The sequence below is a fragment of the Ursus maritimus genome, unplaced genomic scaffold, assembly GCF_017311325.1.
Source record: "Ursus maritimus isolate PB19 unplaced genomic scaffold, ASM1731132v1 scaffold_2, whole genome shotgun sequence".
NCBI classification, from domain to species: domain Eukaryota; kingdom Metazoa; phylum Chordata; class Mammalia; order Carnivora; family Ursidae; genus Ursus; species Ursus maritimus.
This window is the reverse complement of record NW_024424452.1, coordinates 46,091,259-46,110,447: the sequence shown is the minus strand read 5'-3', so window position 1 is coordinate 46,110,447 and position 19,189 is coordinate 46,091,259. Positions and strand designations below refer to the sequence as shown.

The following is a 19,189-nucleotide window of genomic DNA, read 5'->3' as shown; positions in this document are numbered from 1 at the left end:
TAAAAGTCTAATAGGTACCTTAGATATATTAGTTAACCAAAAGGGATGCCTGGGTGGCTCAGTTGGTTAAGCATCTGCCTTTGGCTCAGCTCATGATCTCAGGGTCCTGGGATCGAGCCCTGTGTCAGGCTCCCTGCTGAGCAGGGAGTCTGCTTCTCCCTCTGCCTCTGCCTGCTCATGCTCACTCTCTCTCTCTCAAATAAATAAAATCTTAAAAAAATAATAAAGTTAACCAAAATCTCCTTCTTCTGAGTGATTATCATGAATATCTTTGCATGAGTAGGGGGAGGGACAGAGGGAGAGAATGGTGAGAGACTCTAAAGCAGACACCTCGCCGAGCAGGGAGCCCCACACAGGGCTCGATCCCAGGACCCTGAGATCATGACCTGAGCCCAAACCAAGAGTCAGCCACTTAACCAACTGACCCACCCAGGTGCCCCTGATGTCTTGAATATCTTTAGTCAGCTCCCCCAGCTTACGTATTGATGCCTTGCCTTTTTTCCTGAAACTAGGCATCTATATTATTGTTTTATGAAGTCAGAGTTTAACGCTTATCTACATGTTTGCGAATATCTTCACTCATTACTCCTTTTGTATCTCACTTCTCCCTTGTAGGATTCCATTTTCTTCTTCAAAGACCTCTTCCAGGAATCTTTTTTCAAAAAAGGAGTGTTAGAGGTCACCTCTGTCAGTAAGGGTTAGAGATGAACTTGCAACTTTTGTCTCAAAATTTTATTTCAGCCTCACTCTGAAGTTACAGCTCAGATGGGTTTAATTTTACTCAGCACTCACTTTTTTCTTGTCTTCTCAAAGGTAACACGGGAAGAAATCTGCCGTCAGTCTCAAGAACTCTCACTAGTGATCTCTGTCCTCGGACTGGCAAGTCAGCTTCTCGGGCTTTCTGTGCCTTCGCCATGTCCGAGTTGTCTGTATTTGAGACTTGTCATCTTTCCTCGATGTGATGATCACAGCTGCTATCAATTCTGACAAATGCTCGGCTCTTATCTCTTCAAATATTGCCTCTTTCCCACTTCTCAATTCCGTCCTTCTGGAACACCTTAAATGCCCTGAAACGTCCACATGTCCACTCTCTATCCTCAGAACCCAACAGTGCCGGGCATAGAGCCCGTGCCCGACACACACCTGCAGAGCGAATGAAAGACCTATACTAAGTCCATCGTGGAAATCAGAATAAGTGCACCAGCCCCGAGAAATCTGATTAGCCGTTTATAAGAGAAAAATCAGGCACCCCTGGAGCCCAACTCCTCGTAGTTGAATCTTCAACCTAATAGCCAAGTTCAGGTATAAAAACAAATCTGGGATAATTTAACGACAAGAACAAACTGTGAGGTAAGCCACGTGGCATATGTACTTGGGAGGGGCAGGGAGGGACTGTGATTTGTTCTCCATTTCAAGGAAATTTGATAAAATGTCTTAGAAAACATACAGAGCACCAGACTACTGACACATCATAAATGGCAGGATACCAGGATTTAGTTCCCGCTTCAAGTCTCCTTTCGGGCACTTACTGTAGAACAGAAATAAATCCTAGCTCGTACTGCCTGGGCACCTGCCAGGACGTGGTCTCAGAGTTCGTCCAGGTAAGCACGGGTAGCAATATTTTTTGTAATTAAATCAAGGTATAAATCGAAGAAACTTGCCCTAAGTCATCAAGTTAGTTAATGACTGAACCCAAATTTGACCCAGTGTCCTCCCCATCCCAGCGCCCACGATCCACCCCCAGCGCCTTCCTGCTTGCCCGGATGCTGCCTCCGGGTGAAGGATCAGCACGCAGAAAACCGAACCCGCTCCCCGTCCGACGGGACAGTGTCGCTCAGCGCCCCACGCGGCACCATCTGAACCACGACATTCTGGCTTAACCATCTCTAAGGAAAACTTACTGTCATCGTTCTCAAAAATGCTCTTTATTCATTCACATGTATTATTGCATTTAACGTTCCTCCACACCCCGGAGTGGAGGAAGCAGAAAGAGAATGACTCCGCTTTACAGACGAGGAACCTGAGATTCACAATAAAGTGCTTCTCGCAAACTTGCAGTGTGAGTGATCACAAGAGCACAACCCAGCGCTGCTCTCAGCTCTCCAACCTCACCCCTTCTTCTCAAAGACAGTGGGGAGCGGGGAGAAGCATTCAGCCCATTTGCACATACAGAATACTTTACTTTATGAAAAATACCTTTAGCAACAAAACGAGATAAACTATAGCCAAAAATTCATACTTAGAATGTATAGAAACTATATTTCTATACAATTTTTCACTTTTATTATGTTCAAAATTTTGCTGACTTTATTATATTCCAAGTATCATGGTTATATGTAGGGTAAAAACATCTGGGCAGTTTAGCATTTTGTCTTCATGTGCAAACTCAGTCTTAACCACTTCTAAGCACTACTGACACCAGCAGACATCCCACCAGCAATTATTCAATTGGAAAATTTCTTTGAAACAATGTGAGTAAATAATTTTTGCTGCAAGTTTGCATACATTAAAATATAATCATGAAAAACAGGTTGGTCAGCAATGAACAAATCCGCAAGTGGTGTTAAAGGTCAGGCCCAATATTAATAACACGGACCACTTCAACATCAATGAAAGACACTTCCAAAAGAAGAAATAAATCAAGTGGCCCAAACACCTACATACTTTTGTTCCTATGATTAACTATATGGGTATCCGTATTAGAACTGTTAGGATTCTAACAATCTCAGGATTTTTAAAGATTTTATTTATCTGAGAGAGAGAGAGAGAGAGCATGTGAACAGGGGGAGGGGCAGAGGGAGAGAGAGAATCCTAAGCAGACCCTGTGCTGAGCAGGGAGCCCAACCCAGGGCTCGATCTCATGACCCTGAGATCATGACCCGAGCTGAAATCAAGAGTTGGACGCCTAACCGACTGAGCCACCCAGACGTCCCACAGTCTCAGGATTTTTAGAAGCAGCACGCGGAGGAAGAAATAAGGGGCAAGACCTAAGAAAACTGTCCGTAAGAAAAGGAACAAAGCTCAGATTCCCACTCAGAGAGTGGACAGTACTTCCTCCTGCTCAGCAGGCCAAATGGAGGACCGGTGAATGCCTGTGTCACAACTGTTCGAGTCTGTGTGTCATCCCACCAAGTGGAGCTTGGGCTCCAGTTGGCAGAACCAATAAACACATACTTGGTTGGGTGACTTGAGCACTATTCTGATGTGACACCATTCTGGAGAACAGCTAACCCATATATTACTTATCAGTCTTTTTCTCGTGTGTAGTCCACGTGCACACATACACAGTCTTAGAGATAATCTTGAAAGGAGTGAAAAGAGACAACTCTAGCTTCCTGTTCACGCAACTCAACAGAAACCCGGAATGCACGGTAGGTATGTGATCTTTCAGAAAGTGTCATCGTCAGCTCTGATTATTTGTTTTTTGAATGGTGACCCTAATATGCTTTTCCAGTTCCAGTAAGTTTTGGTAAAATTTTTCAGCAGTGTCTTCATCTAGGTCCATCTGGAAAAGAAGCAAAGATAGGGATGAACAGAAAGGAAAAATAAGACAAAAGCCATTTGTATAAAAGAAAGGCATTCAACATATATAAGAAAACGGAAAAAAAAAAAAAAAAAAAAAGAAGAACAGGGCTGGTAGGTCAGGGCTGGGGTTCCTGACTCTGAGATCCTGAGGACATGTTAGGTCCAAACTCCAACCCTCAGCAAACCTACTGATGTTGCCTTCACACAGCAAGACTGGAAGAGCTGGTTTTGCTCTCAGCCCTAACTCCTGTGTACCAGGCATAAGAGACACTAGCGAACTGAGATACGAGGACAGAAGAGAAAAATCAGAAGTTTTTTTGAAATTAAACGGCCACCCACACAATGTCCACCTTCTTTCATAAAGAGCCCGAGCTTTAGCGGGTTCGCCAGCCTCCGGATTAAAAGCCTACATTGCCAGGCTGCATGGGAACTGCTGGTGCCGAGGCACTCTGCTCTGGCCAATGAGATCGGAGCGGAAGTGGGCGTCCTGCCCACGAGTCTCCTTTGAAGTCATGGGCACCCCGCTCTTTCCCCCGTCTGGAGCCATAAGAATGAGGGTCACACCCCAGGGATGGCAGAGGGGTGACTGAAGGACCTTGAATGCCTGGCAATTTGGGGAGCTGCCGCACCAGCCGAAGGCGACTTCTCCCCAAAACTGTTTTACATGCGAGAAACCTGAGCTTCCTTTCGGTTTAATCTGCTGTAAGTTCACACCCTTCTGTTTCATGTAGAAAATCTAATTTTAACTGACACACTGTATGTAAAAGCAAACTTTCAGGCCCTGTAAAAAGTAAAAGAGCGTCTCTTTTCAGGTCGACACAGAGCCTAAACTTCCAAAAAAAAAAAGCTTTCTTCACAAAGCTGAAAGGCTGAAAATTAAAGAAAACTTTTTAACATTTTGGAACTAACACTTACATTCATTATAAATCTCGTCAGAGTTTTTCCTTACTGGAACTGGAAGAGGCACTAGAGGTCTTACTCAACCCCACCTTTGAACAGAGGAGAAAGCTGACTGCCCCAAATTAATCAACGTTTTTAAAACACTTTCTTGTATGCATTTCCATAAAATTCTAATACAATATTTTGATTTATAGAATGAAGCATTTTCTCCCTATTGATACACAAATCATTCCCTCGAGATTAATCAACAGTAGGTTCACACTCTGAGGGCCTTTTTAAAAGGAAGCTTATTAATTTACAATAGAGTTCCCAAGGTGTGTTCTCTGAAATATTAAGTACTACATAAAATGTGAAGGAAAAAAAAAAGTCATATAGTCAAGAAAAAGTTAGAAACGGTAGGATGACAGATTGCATGCGCGCGCGCACACACACACGCACACACACACACACACACACACACACGCACGTGAACTGTGGCAACTTCTCAGAGCCTTCCCTGGGTGAACATGCTTTGTGGAAGTCTCTGAAAATGGGGAATAAAATATGAAGCATTTCTCAAACTTACTTGGCTGACAAACAGCTTTTTGCAAATCTTCTCAAGGAACCAGAATCCCGCAGAACATATTTTGGAAAACACTGGAGGTTCATAGGTTCATTTTTAGTAAAGAGACACCATGGGAAGCAAGAGAATGGTTCCCCTTAGACCTCAAGCTACTGACACAGACAAGATCACTGCCAATTATTTGACATCTCTGAGAAAAATTATTTGTCTCAATCTAATTTTATTTTATGCCAATGCCTCCCACATAAAGTAGGCAGTGGAAAACAGGAGGTTGCAATAAACCTTACTCATGACAAAAATACAAGAAAAATAGCTTTGTAAGTTCAAAATAAATCTTCTCATTTTCCTATACACAATTCCATGCTGGCTTCTTTTTAGAAGATGATACAGACAGACTCTAAAAACCACAGCACCAGGGGCTCTTCTTTCCATAATTCATCCCCTGCCTCTTGAAAATACTGATCAGCTGAAGCTAATAACTGTCACACGCAGAACTGAACATTCAAAGGGAGGTGACCGTCACTCAGAAAGACACTTCCCATGTCATCCACCTGGCAACACGTTTCTTGAGCCCCCACCATGTGCGACGCAACATGCTAGGGAAGGGGGTACAATCCTCCCCCTCACGGAGCTTATATTCGGACAGAGGAGTCCGATGTTGAGTGAGTCCTACACAGAAGAGGTGTGAGAGGTCAAGAAAGCCTGCGAGGAAAGCACCTGACCTGGTCTGATGGGTCACGGAAGGCGGTGGTACAAGACGACGTCCTAAGCACAAGCAGAAATCAATCCGTTGAAAGAAGGGTAGGAGCCATTCAGGTGGACAGAAGAAGATGCGTGAGGCTCAGAGGCAGGAGAGAGCAGACGGGAATGAAAACAGGCCAGTGTGACGCCGGCGACCAGAGAGGAGAAACCGGAGGGAAGCCGGGGAGCCGGGCGCCAGTTCAGCCGCCGAGCAGCAAACGGCCTCCCGGAGACACTGTACACACGCTTACCTTTTGGGTCGTTACGTAATTGCTTCCAAAGCCGGTGGTGGCACTCAGATATTTGGTCAGAGGATTGAGGGACTCGGGCTGTTGGTGGAAGAGCCATACCTGGAAAGGAAGAGGATGCCGGTGACGTTTGCTTCTTCAGCCCAAGAACAGTGAGGCTGGTGCGGATCTATAATCAGCACCTGATGGAACTCTAAGCAAACTCCAAAAACTCTCCTGAATATCACCAGCTAACGGCGGTGTCTTCCTGAACCACTAGGGCAACCTGCTTAATAGCATCCTTTGAAAATTTATTGAAAGCAAAAATCCCCTCATATTTTAGCTGCGATATTTCATTTTCTCCAGAGATAAGCGTGACCATGCGCACTGCTCAGAGGATGTCCATGGTAAGAGGTGAGTCTGCCTACCTTGGCGATATTCCGGCCACCTAGCTGTCCTCTCTGGAAGCAAGCACTCTTACTAGGATTGTATATAGTCTTCCAAAGAAAATCTTTTTGCTTAAAAACACGTATAGCCTCTTCTCTTACTCTAACGGAAGCAAAATATACATCCTATTCCATACTTTGCCATTTTCACTTGAACGAAAGGCCCTTCGAGACATGTCCAAATCAGCAAATAGAGAGCTGTTTCATTCATTTCTGTTTTTTTTTTTTAAGATTTTATTTATTTATTTGACGGAGACAGCCAGCGGGAGAGGGAACACAAGCAGGGGGAGTGGGAGAGGAAGAAGCAGACTTCCAGCGGAGGAGCCTGATGTGGGGCTCGATCCCATAACGCTGGGATCACGCCCTGAGTCGAAGGCAGACGCTTAACGACTGCGCTACCCAGGCGCCCCCGTTTCATTCATTTCTAAAGAAGCCCAGGATTCCATCTCATGGGTGGACCATCATTTATGCAATCAATTTCCAAATGATGGACATACACGTTGTTTCCAGTCTTTGCAGCTGGAACCCACACTGCAGTGAATGAGGACTACATCACCTCAGCTGAATCTGAGTACATCTATAAGATAAATACCGAAGATGGAATCGCTGGGTCAAGAGGCCGGGTGTGTGATATCTTGAATGACCTTGCTTGCTAACAGTCCTGGACACAGGCTACATCCGTCTACCCTCCCCCTCCCAGTGCGAGAGAGCATTTGCTCCCGACAGCCCTGCCGGGATGGTGCAGTCCCGGGCTTTCTTATCTCTGCTCATCAGAGCTGGAAAANACTCTTTCGTTACAGTTTTGATTTCCATGTCTCTTGGCGTGAGTGAGGCTGAATGCCTTTTCATGTGATTAAGACAATTTAAAGACTCTCTGTTCATACCTTTTGTCCACTGTTCCAACAGGTTCTCTTGATTTGCTGAAGCTCCTTAACTAGTATGAAAATCAACCCTTTCCTAGGATACGAGTGGCAGCTACTTTTCTTCCACATCATGGTTAGTCTTTGGAGTGTATTTACAGTGAGGATTTTGGTCACACAAAATTTGATTACTTTCATGTAATCAATGTTCATGGGCGCCTGGGTGGCTCAGTCGGTTAAGCGTCTGCCTTCGGCTCAGGTCATGATCCCAGGGTCCTGGGATCGAGTCCCGCAACAGGCTCCCTGCTCAGTGGGGAGTCTGCTTCTCCCTCTCCCTCCGCCCCCACCCGCACCGCTGCTTGTGTTCTCTCTCTTTCTCAAATACATAAAATCTTTAAAAAAAAAAAGTTCAGTCTTTTTTCTTGCAGTTCCTGGGAGTAGCTAAGCCCCCTCACTCTTATACTATTTAAACAGGTCTCCATATTTCCTTCTAGTTATATTTCAACTTTTATGTATAAATCTTTTAATTTATCTAGAATTTTATTTGGGTGTGAGGTATGAAGAAAAGATCCTATTCTCTTTTTCAGCAACATTTGCTGAATAACCCCTCTCCCCCACTAATTTGGAATGCCATAACTATCACATGCTAGATCCCTGTATGCTGAAGGCCTGTCCCGAACTTTCTATTCTACTCCACTGATCAGTCAAGTCACATGCCAGCACTATACTCTTTTCATTAAGATAGTTTTCTTTAAAATCTTAAATGCTGAAATACACAAAATCCTATACGGTAAGCCTGTATGTCCCTAATTCCTGTTTTACAGATAATAAAGGGCTTCAACAAGTGGAAAAATGTACCCCGGGCTTTATAGCCAGAAACTGGAGAAGTGGGTTTTGAACAGAACCAGTAGAACTCTAGAGCCCACACTCTGACCCACGCCAGCTTAGCCCATGTAAGGAGCTGAAATTCACCCGAGGATCTCAGACATTCTTACCACACATGCACTAGGCCCAAACCTTCACCCATCCGTATCTACCAGCATCTACAACCATTACCAAGAGACAATCGGAGGCATCCATCCACGTTTTAGAAAATTACAGCAGGGTCGCAAATTTTTTAAACTGTGACGTAGGTCATACTGTCGTATCCAGATCCAGCTCATCCTTCAGAGCCCAGATCAAGCCCTACTTAGTGAGCAAAGCCTGCTCCCCCCAGCCCAGCGTCCAGTGAGCCTCCTTTCTGATCAGTCCGACCACTCACCACCTGATGACAAAACGTCTTATTTTCTTGCCTATCTTCTACATTCATTTTTTTTTTTTAACGAAACATGACCCTAAGCGCCTCAGTAACTGGAGATTTTGTCTTCTAACTATTCCTCCCACCACCGATACTCAATACATACTTTACTGCCACACTTGATTTTCAGTACCTGATTTGTTTTAGAAAGCGTAATCTCTAAAGGACCACAAACGATTTCTAATGCTTTGGCAAATATATGAAGGACTAATTAAAACTGTTTTAAAAGCACTTGCTTTGAAAATCAATTTGTGTTCCTACGACAAATGCATTTATTTCTGCAGTGTTTACCAAAACAAGAATGCCAACCACTTCCCTCAATGTTTTCCTTAATTTCAGTTCAGCCAAGAGTTAAGAATCTACTAAGTAGAAGCACGACAGGGACAGAGGACAAATAAGCTCCATCTCGTGGGACAATTCTGATCCATTAGCAGAAGGTGCCTTTGGGGCCTTGGGTTGATGAATCACCAGAGACATCGTTTGCGTCATTAGTATGTCTGCCATGGATGAGGAAACACACGTAATCCATTTGCCGTGTGTGATTTAAGGAAATGCATGGCCTTTCTAATAAAGTAACAACTTGCTTCTCTGATGTTTAAGCAGAGGAAAGAGAATCGTCGTATAAGGAAAAGGAGCTGGACCATGTCACCTGTACTCTTGGCCTGCAAGGCGCACCTTCTCCATGGGGACCGTCGGCCTGGCTACCATCTTGCTTTGCCTGCCCCTGCAGTATTCCGCTGCTCTGCCCTCAAGCTGCTGTGTATCTTGCTTCTGCAGAAATGCCGTCCATATGACATGGTATCCCCGCTACGGCAGTTACTACACTTTTAAATTTCACTCTTCATACTTTGTCCTCAGGTTCATGGTCCCCCTCAGTTAAAAACAGGACCTTGATTATTCACAGAGCTTGTATTTTCTGTTAAGATTGTTTCCACTCCCCATGAACTTTAATTTACATCCGCTAAGCAACCGTACAAGCGACTGCAACTCCAGCAACGTACCAGGGCTTCTGTTCCATTGTACGGTGTCAAAGTGAAAGCATTTGCAAAAAAGCGAAGCTGAGGAAAAGAAAAGAACTGTCATTTTGTGGCGGTTTAGAACAGAGTCACAAAAGCCTTATTCATTTATATATTTAAAAAGATAATCTGCATTTCTCATCATAGGACATTTTTTAAGTACCGAAAACTAAAGAAGTCTAGAAAAGAAATATCACTTAATCTCTGTGACTCTGAGCTAACCACTTTTAACATGGAGGCATAATTCCTTCTCATCTTTTTCCTCTACCTGCCATTAATGGAAGGATAATTTTTTCCAGAGCTCAGCAAGAGAAACCTTTCCTATAACTCTCGTCCTGCAAGACGCTCAAAACACAAAACAAAAGAAACAAGCAAAAACATGGTTCCGTGGTCATACAATGCACAACCATCCCCTTCTTGGGAACTTTTAATGCATATGACCACATTGAGAGCTCGAAGAAATCCAGTTTAATATCACTTAACACAGGTTCTCAAAATGACATCATCCTAGAACTCTTGGGAGCTATGGTGCATGACCAAAGACACAGGCCCGGACAGAGAAGCGGACATTCAGCTGGTGAGGCCGCGGGGATAGCAGGTTGTAGGAAGCAGAGGTTACACGCTGAGGAACTTCAAAAACCTCAAATGAAATGAAACTCTGCCACCTTCTGGTTCAACTCCTTAAATCAGTTCTCAACCTTTCAACACATCTTTTTGGTCCCGGGTCGAAGAGCTGAAGTAAACCACAAACAGAAGAGTTCATCACTCACCAGCCATATGATGGGCATCAGCAGTGTCCACACAAAGGGAGGGAGAATGCCACACGTCATATTGGTCACCATTGTCCCTGGGCACACCACGCTGGAATACAGACCCTGGGAGCACAGGGAGGAGCCGTAATAAGATTCAAATTCAGCCCATCCACGTGCTTGTGAATAAGAGAGATTTGCGAATGAGCCAGGAAGCCGGGCAGGAAGGCTTCCTGCTCTGAGCTGCCGCTGAGGCGGCAAACCATCTCAGTGAAAGAATCACATCCGGAGGACTCAGCAGGAGACCGCTCAGGATGCAAAGATGAGTAAGACAATGTGTCTGTTCTCCAGGAACTCACAGAACAAAGAATAAGCCAGCCTGCAGCTGGAAGAGAAGAGCAGGATCTGGTTACTGGAGTTTGCCAGGTACTGGCTTAATTGAAGATTGGTTTATCGATCACAATAAGTACTTCAGATAAAAAAGACATCCACAATACAGTCTCTGCCTTCAAGAAGTTTCTGGTCTAGTGGATAACAGTCAAACCTAAAGTTTGTGTTGGTTCCCCTGCAGGTATATAAGAGGCATGCTCGTGGCTTGAGGTGGGAGCTCCCCTCACGAGAGGAGAACGAACCCTCCACCCGAGGAGCTCTACATCAGGTCCTTGGCCTGGGACCTGTCACTTTTGAAAGATCTGCCCTCGAAAGAGAGCCCAAATTAGCACAGAGCGTGTGACACGAGGAAGGGCCTGTGTGGGCTTTACTAATCCTTGGAGCACTGGGATTGGTTTTACAAGTTGATTTAATTCAATTTTTACTACGTTTTACCTTATGTAGCTATTGACCATTTTAACTCTAATTTTTATTACTTTTCATTTTATTTTTTCTTTTAAATGAAACTAGGAAGCACCAGTGTAACACAAACAGTTCAGTAGGCAGAAAGCACCCCAGGCAAGAGAAGCTGGAGGCTTTTCCTCCTCTATTCGGCGCTGCAGAGGCTCCGTGGTACCTGACAGATTATCCAATCCCTGGGGGTTGCCTTGATTTACCAAAGGTCCTCTGAAAAGAGTTAAGAGTCTAGACTCATAAGGAACTAAAATTTCTCCCCAGGAAAATCACACATTTTCCCCCAGCAATAACTAAGGAAGATTTCTTATTCTGGGAGCTAGCTAGGAACAGTTAGGGACTCTTCATTCCTGAGTAAAGACATCTGAACTGAAATCCAGGGTCTCTGACACCTGGGACGTTCGGATGTTCATAAATTCTAGCTCTTGAAGAGAGACAGCACGGTGAACGAACCCCCATGTACCTAAAAGGTCAGGGGTTAATTATCTCTGCCCAAAACTTTTACACACACCAATTGTCAATCTTATTCACGTCTTCTCTTGTCCTCACAGCAATCCTGCTCAAGAAAGGGTACTGCCATCTTCTAAATGACAACAGTTCATAGAAGCCAACCCCATTACTAGGAAGTCAGTAGTAGCTGGCAAACCACAGCCCGGCCATCCCCACGTCGCCCGGCCAGGCCTCACCCGCCACCATCCCCCCGTCACCCGGCCAGGCCTCACCCGCCGCCATCCCCGCGTCACCCGGCCAGGCCTCACCCGCGGGTTGAAGTTCCGGTTCAGGGCCACACTCAGCAGGTCAATTGCGTATTTGGAGGAGCTGTAGGGCTCCTGGCCGCTGCTGTGCTGGATGTCCTCAAGGTGGAAATTAGATTTCCTTGCGTTGCGAGAAGATGTCCAGATGAGCTGGGAAGGACTGTCGCTGTGACAGAGGAGAGGCTCCAGTTCCCGAATCTGAATGAGATGAAAAGAGAACAAAGAAAGGATCAACATCTACTGGAGGAGTGGAGGATAACAGCTGTGAAGCCGCTGCAAACATATCCTGGAGCTGAACAGGAATGCTGTTGCTGGAGGGGCTTCTCTGGACATGCGGGAGAGGCGCTAGAATGACGCATGCAGAGACCAGTTAGTGTCAGAGACCGCAGTATGAACCGATGTCTAGCTTCATAAAGATACAGACGGTTACATATAAAAATACTAACAGGTACTCACACATACATGTATATGGGTACATACACTTACATGTATCTCTCTACGCTCTGTGAGCCTGAAGCTATGATCCATCAGTAGCAACAGGCACCCAGATCTTGGTTTCTAATACCATCGTCCAATAAGAGGTACCAGATCTTGGGGCACCTGGGTGGCTCAGTCGGTGAAGCATCCGACCCTTGATTTAGGCTCAGGTCATGATCTCAGGGTCCTGGGATGGAGCCCTGTGTCGGGTTCTATGCTCAGCGGCGAGTTGGCTTAAGGATTCTCTCCCCCTGTTCCCCACCTGTTCAAGCTCTCTCTGTCTCTAAAATAAATAAAAAATCTTAAAAAAAAAAAAAAAAGTGGAACCAGATCTCCTTAGGGAAATGGCTGATTCTAGGACTGGGGCAGGAAATATATCTGATGAGCCTGAACCACCTGGTGGTGCCAGAAAGAACATGCTCAAAACAGAAAACCATACCGATGAGGCTGTATCAGAGATATGCAGGATCCAACACAGAGAGCCCCCAGTGGCCCGAACTGAAATAATTTGGGCAAGGAAATCAAGTAGTATTTCTAACTCAAAGTAGAAAATACATACCCACAAGCCCGTGGGACTATAATAAGTGATTTTTGCAGCATTACTGAGGTATACTTGACCAAGAAATGACTGAGTAAAGCATTAGATGGAGAACAGACAAATCTCTCTTGCAGAAAAATTCCAAATAATTTATGTAGCTAATCACCCCTTTGGGGCATCAAACACAACCCCTTAAGTGTGCGCTACACGTGGTAAGTCTCTTCCAAAGAGTACAATATGGAAAGGGAGAGAAAAACAAAAAGAGAGACTTTACAATGAAAAACCTGACAAACACTACCTCGAGCCGGGTGATCAAAGGGAATGTCAACGCTGACAAGTCACAGCGACGGCTCATACCCGTGATGTGGTGTGACAAGAATGGTCTTCACTTCTGTGGTCCTCCTCCCGCAAACACGTTACTCAAGTCTAACCATGAGAAACACTTCAGACAAATCCCAACTGAGGACAAATACCTCAGCAGGAATCCTCGAAACTGTGAAGATCATGAAGCAAGAGAGTCTGAGAAACTGTCCCAGCCAAAGGGAGCCTAAGGATAGAGCTACTAAATGTACGGTGGTATCCAAGAAGGAGTCCTAGAACTGACAGAGGACATCAGGCAAAATGGAAGAAATCTGAATAAAGTATGGACTTCCAATAATAATGAGGTATCAGTACTGGTTCTCAGACTGAGACAAATAGCAGTAGAGAAAACTGGGGCAGGAGGGAATACAGGAACTCTCTGCACTAGCTTCGCAGTAATTCTGTAAATCTAAAACTGTTCTAAAACAAAAACTGTGTTAAGGAAAAATCTAAGAAAGTTTCCAGATGCGCTCCACCATCTGCAATGAACAAGTAAGTCAAATGCAATCAAGATAACTCATAAACATGAGATTAAATCAGTTAACTGGTTCCCGGACTGTAATACTACACCGTGCTTGGAACTTCAAGGAAATTACCTCTACTCTTTATAACAACCCTAAAAGTTTGGTCACGTTCCATATAATCAAACTGGGGATGGATGATCCATTTACACGATGCATTTACACTTGAACCTAGAATCCAAGTCTGTGTTCCGTAAGAAGTGGAAAGAGTCTTAAGCCTACTCTGAAGAGAGTGGGAAGCATTCGAAGCCCTCTGATGATTTTACTTGATAAATCAATCCCAAAACCCCTGCTGATATGCCTCCCTATATAAGGAGACACAAGGATAGGTCATGTCATCAGGACACCTGTGATCATCGTGCCCATGGCCATGACTCTCCTCTGCCACTCCCCCAACCCAGGTGACCCAAATACCTGATCTCCTGAACAAATTAATTTTTAAACACTACATTTATCAAAAATTTAACAGACTAGTAATAATTATCTTCTATCATTACCAATTTATTTAATAATTCAGAAGAAGGCAAAGAACAAGTATTATAAAAAGATAAAGGAAATGGGAGATAATGGATCTGTGTAAAAGTATAAAGAAAGACCAGACAAGAATTCAATCCCATTCGGACTTTACATTTTAATTAACTTTTGTCATTGAAAACTTGACACCACATCGCATGAAATAAATAGCACTAAAGCTTATGGAATGAAACATGAAGCTCCCTGTCATCCCCGATATCCTGGCATCCCAGTTCATCAAGGCAACCAGTGCTCCCAGTTTCACCCGTACCATTCTAGAAATATTATATACATTTATACACACTACGGAAAGGCAGACCTTCTGTTTCTACCAATGAGATCACACTATACATACAGCACCCTACTATTTCTTCTTCATAATAAAATACGAGAGGCTGTCCCACATAAGTGCAAAACTTTGATCTCATTTCTTTTAGTGGGTCCGTAATATCCCAACCCTTGCGTACATCGTCAGTTACCGAAAGTACAGGAGAGCGCTCAAAGGGCTCCAATGCTAAGGGAAACGAGGCTGAAGGTGAAGAAGAGTGGCCGCGAATAGAGAGGCGGCAGAAATACGGCTCTGTGCACTCCTCCAACACCGAGGAATGACAGGCCACCAGCCACACAGTCGGGTGCCACTTAATCTAGACAGTAGAGCTGTCCTATGGGATTACGCCCCAGCAAGACACAGAACAGGCGAGACAAGCTACGCACCTCTTGCTGACATTTATATGTGTGCCTGGAACTATAATACATGTATAGATGCCGAAAAATCAGAAATCAAGGTAATAAGAGCCTAATTATGGATTCTTCTTCAACCGTGGCTTGCCCACCCCCCATCCTATCAGGCGCCAAGCCCAGTTTCAAAGACCATTCAGAACAGGACCGGTACCCTTCCTCACAGTTCTGTACGTCGTTTCTGAAGGCACCTGTGTGTTTCTTTCTCACTTTGTCTCCACTCTCTAGAGTTGACGTCAAAAGAAAAAAAAATGTATCAATAGAATGCTTTAGGGGAGCAATGTTTTCATAGAGCCCAGTGATCACCCTATTTAAGTACTCAAGGATTTCATGCTAGCCATAAACTGATGAGCTTAACAGGCCTGGGACGCGTCCACGCCAGCCTTTAGGATCACAGCATTAATGTGAGCTTCTTGAGCTCAAAGTCTTTTTACCAGAATAAAGTGGCCAAAGACGTTGGTTTCAAACACTTCCTGGAGCCCATCGGCAGTGACTTTATCTTCCTGGGTCAGCAGTCCTTCAGCGGTGGAAAACATATGAATCACTTTTCTGAAACAGTAGACAATTGCATGCCTTTTAAAAGCTTCTTTAACTGAAGATACTGAAAACACTCCCTGCTGCCCTCCCCTGCCCCCAAACTACATTTTCCTTGATCCTATAATATCAAGAATAAAAATACCTATTTCTCAGACCGTGTTATTGTACGTATATAAATAAGATGCAAAAATGCTTCCTTTCCCCCAATTCAGAGATGTATTTACGTTATAACTCCTACTACAGATAGGACCCTGACTCAAAAATCTACTGCTAAAACTGTTTTCACTTTTTTTCCACATCAGGTTGCAGATGAACTTCTCTGGGGAAATAACAGCCACGCCAAGGAGAAAAAGTCTTCCTGCACAAACTGATGGTTAACTGCCCACGTTACACAGGATGGTTTTTTACTGGCAATTCTTATAGCACCAAGCACATTAACACGGTGATTAGTTGTGAGACAAACTTAGTCGGTGAAGACCTGTGTGTGTGTGTGTGTGCGTCCAAAAAGGGAAGTAAAACAAAAGTAGCCATGTAGGAAGAGTGCGAATATCTACTTACAAGTAGACTAAGTCACAAAATAAGATTTATTTCTCACTGTAGGTGGTGGTCAAACATTTTTGGAAGCCACTGTGCTCCTGTGTGTTGAGAATCTCCCGGGGAGACCTTTGGTTCTGTGCATTTCCCCCGCCTACGGGGCAGAGCACCCGCCACAGAGCTGGGAGGTGATCCCAAAGCAGCCTTCGTGGGTTCTGACAACTCTGACAATCTCACTGACAAATCTGCCCAATTCTGAAATGTTCTTGCTACTAGACGCATCCCGGCAGAGCAAACACGGACCTTCCGAAGCATCTAGCCACTTGGAATGTCCTGGAGACCTAGAGCACCCTAAGACCCAGGACCTGCAGCAGGACCCACGCTTCCCATCTTTACTCTTCTCAGCCGCCCCCAGCCCCCTAACTGAATCTCCCAAGGGCAAAACCTGACTCCTTCCACTCAGTTCATCTAGAAAATGGACATTACCTTGAAAAGAGGCCAGAGAAAAGTGCTCTGAAATTCAGCTGTGGGTTGGGCATGATCCCAGCATTCAGATAGACGTAGTCTAATCTCTGAAACCTGTGAGGAAAACACCAAGACAAGACTGTTCATCTTCTCCAGAGCAACTGGAATAAAGAAAGCCTACGAAGGGCAAAAATGCTTTCCAAAGGGGATGCATGGCGACACATCAGGGTTACACCACTTCTTTCTCAACACTGTTTCTTCAGCCACAATAAATACGTGAGTATTCTTTTTTTGACAGTGACTTCAAACAGAATTTGGGGCGCTATAATGGGCTTTGAAGTTAAATCTTTTCAGATCAAGACTCCTTCCAGCTTCGTCCTCCCAATTAGGCCCTGCCCCAGTAAGCCTCTGTCTCCTTCTGGTCTTAGAAAGTTTTCTACTTTTCTTTTTTTTTTTTTTTTTAAGATTCACATATTCCTATTGCTAAGTAAAATTTATGTAACGTTAGTAATCGGCCAATCTGATCCATCAATGCTGGAACCTGAATGCCAGTCTATCTACTAAAGCCACAGATCCACATGGAAACCGCTCACTATTGGTGGCCAGGAGCTCTGTGCCACAAAATGATGAAAGCTCACAAGAACACGATGACGTTACAGAAGCTGAACAGGGGTCAGGCACTCTTGGAAAGTTCCCTCCAGGACACCTGACATGGAGAGAACAGTGACAAGCTGACTTGAGAGAGCTTTTTCATTTTTAAACCTACATAAGTCTTAATCCAGTGGGCTCCTCTTGAACAAGGCCAAGCCCGTCCTCATGATACTCACAGGCACCATGAATATTCAGAATATCTCCTACAATTCTATGCATTACACTATCTCCGTGCCCTCTTCTGTATAGTCCAAGACAATACGGGCCTTAGCTAACTTAAAATACATCCACGTTACCAATACATATGGCACACAAACATTTCTTGATCATTCTATAAGTAATTAGCAGCCAAATGACTCTAATTACTAAACTTCCTGTTTAAATGCTGATGTGGATACTACTGGGCCATGCATGTAAGCACCATAAAGTCATGTGGGCCCATCTACCTTTTTCTTTATTTAAAATCAATTTAGTTAACATACAGTGAATTATTTGTTTCAGGGGTAGAATTTAATGATTCATCAGTCTTGTATAACACCCAGTGCTCATTACATCACGTGCCCTCCTTAATGTCCACCACCCAGATACCCCATCCCCCCACCCACCCCCTCCAACAACCCTCGGTTTGTTTCCTAGAGTTAAGAGTCTCTTATGGTTTGCCTCCCTCTCTGCTTTCATCTTATTTTTTTTCTTCCCTTCTCCTATGTTCCTCTGTTTTGTTTCTTAAATTCCACATAGGAATGTCTAGTTCTAGCCACGTCGTTGCAAATGGCAATCTCATTCTTTTTGATGGCTGAGTAATATTCCATTGTAAATATGGAATACCACATCTTCTTTATCCATTCATCTGTCAATGAACATCTGGGCTCTTTCCACAGTTTGGCTATTGTGGACACTGCTGCTATAAATATTGGAGCACAGGTCCCTCTCTGAATCACTGTGTTGGTGTCCTTTGGGTAAATACCTAGTTGTGCAATTGCTGGGTCATAGGGTAGCTCTACTTTCAACTTTTTGAGGAACCTCCACACTGTTTTCCAGAGTGGCTGCACCAGCTTGCACTCCCACCAACAGCGTAAGACGGTTGCCCTTTCTCCACATCCTCGCCAACATCTGTCGTTTCCTGACCGGTGTGAGGTGGGATCCCATTGTGATTCTGATCTGCATTTCCCTGATGCACGTGGGCCCATCAATTTGTGGTTGTTCCATTATCTAATGTGCAAACTTCCATCTAAGAACATTAACAAATTTTGCTTGAAGTGGAAAGGCAGTGCTCAGCAAAGAGAGGAAATTGCACCAGAACACCAAATTCACGTCTACCTTCAGTAAACGGCATATTTACTACTCTCAAAGATTAAACAATCGACACAATTGCTCTCTTCCAGATAAAGCAGAACTGCAATTTCTCACTAGTTTTTCCTCTGCACGTAGCTTCCAGAAGAGAGGCTCAGAGACAGAAAGCCCAGGTGTCAGGAATGGTGCTGCATTAGCCAACAGAAGGGCCCTTCCCAACCTCTCTTCAGTCGTACTCTACTTCAGGTCTACAAACACAGACAACCACTTGGGCCATTAAGGGCGGGAGAGTCTCGACATAAGCAATAGAGTACGTGGACATTCCACGTCTGTGACTATCGCTATAACTAGCATTTGCTAAGTCTGGATGAGAGCACTCGTCCCAATAGGAGCGCTTCTGGGGATGAAATGAACACTCCGGAGCTGCAGGGAAACGCTGATGGCAGGTGCGTTACCTCCAGGCCCCCTCCCACCTTACAGCCCTGCTGCCTCAAGTTCCCGCTAAGTCATCTAACACACTAAATACGAAGTTACGAAGCTTGTGATAATTAAATATCTTGGAACTTTGAAGGCAACGGAGAATAGTCAATCCTATGAATGTTACAACCTAAAATCTCGGAAGTCGCTATAGTGGAAAGGGCTAT

The 19,189-nt window shown here is 44.4% G+C and overlaps 1 protein-coding gene across 10 annotated transcripts in view; it reads right to left on the bottom strand.

Annotated features, from left to right (window-relative positions):
* HSD17B7 (hydroxysteroid 17-beta dehydrogenase 7) overlaps window positions 1-19,189 on the bottom strand; it is a 50,926-nt gene that overhangs the window by 27,081 nt on the left and 4,656 nt on the right. For 2 of the 10 annotated variants that reach the window (XR_005836295.1, XM_040635982.1), the window contains exons 3-8: window positions 16,626-16,718; window positions 15,503-15,617; window positions 11,925-12,119; window positions 10,345-10,449; window positions 9,560-9,616; window positions 5,980-6,078 (exon numbers count right to left, since the gene is read on the bottom strand). Coding sequence is in view for 8 of the 10 variants with exons in the window: in XM_040635982.1 (XP_040491916.1) it covers window positions 5,980-6,078; window positions 9,560-9,616; window positions 10,345-10,449; window positions 11,925-12,119; window positions 15,503-15,617; window positions 16,626-16,718 (664 nt within the window). In the remaining 2 variants the exon portion in view is untranslated. Of the gene's footprint in view, window positions 1-717; window positions 1,144-1,906; window positions 5,753-5,979; window positions 6,079-9,559; window positions 9,617-10,344; window positions 10,450-11,924; window positions 12,120-15,502; window positions 15,618-16,625; window positions 16,719-19,189 lie in introns of those variants that run through there. The other 8 variants (XR_005836296.1, XM_040635985.1, XM_040635977.1 and 5 more) reach the window with 7 other exon arrangements.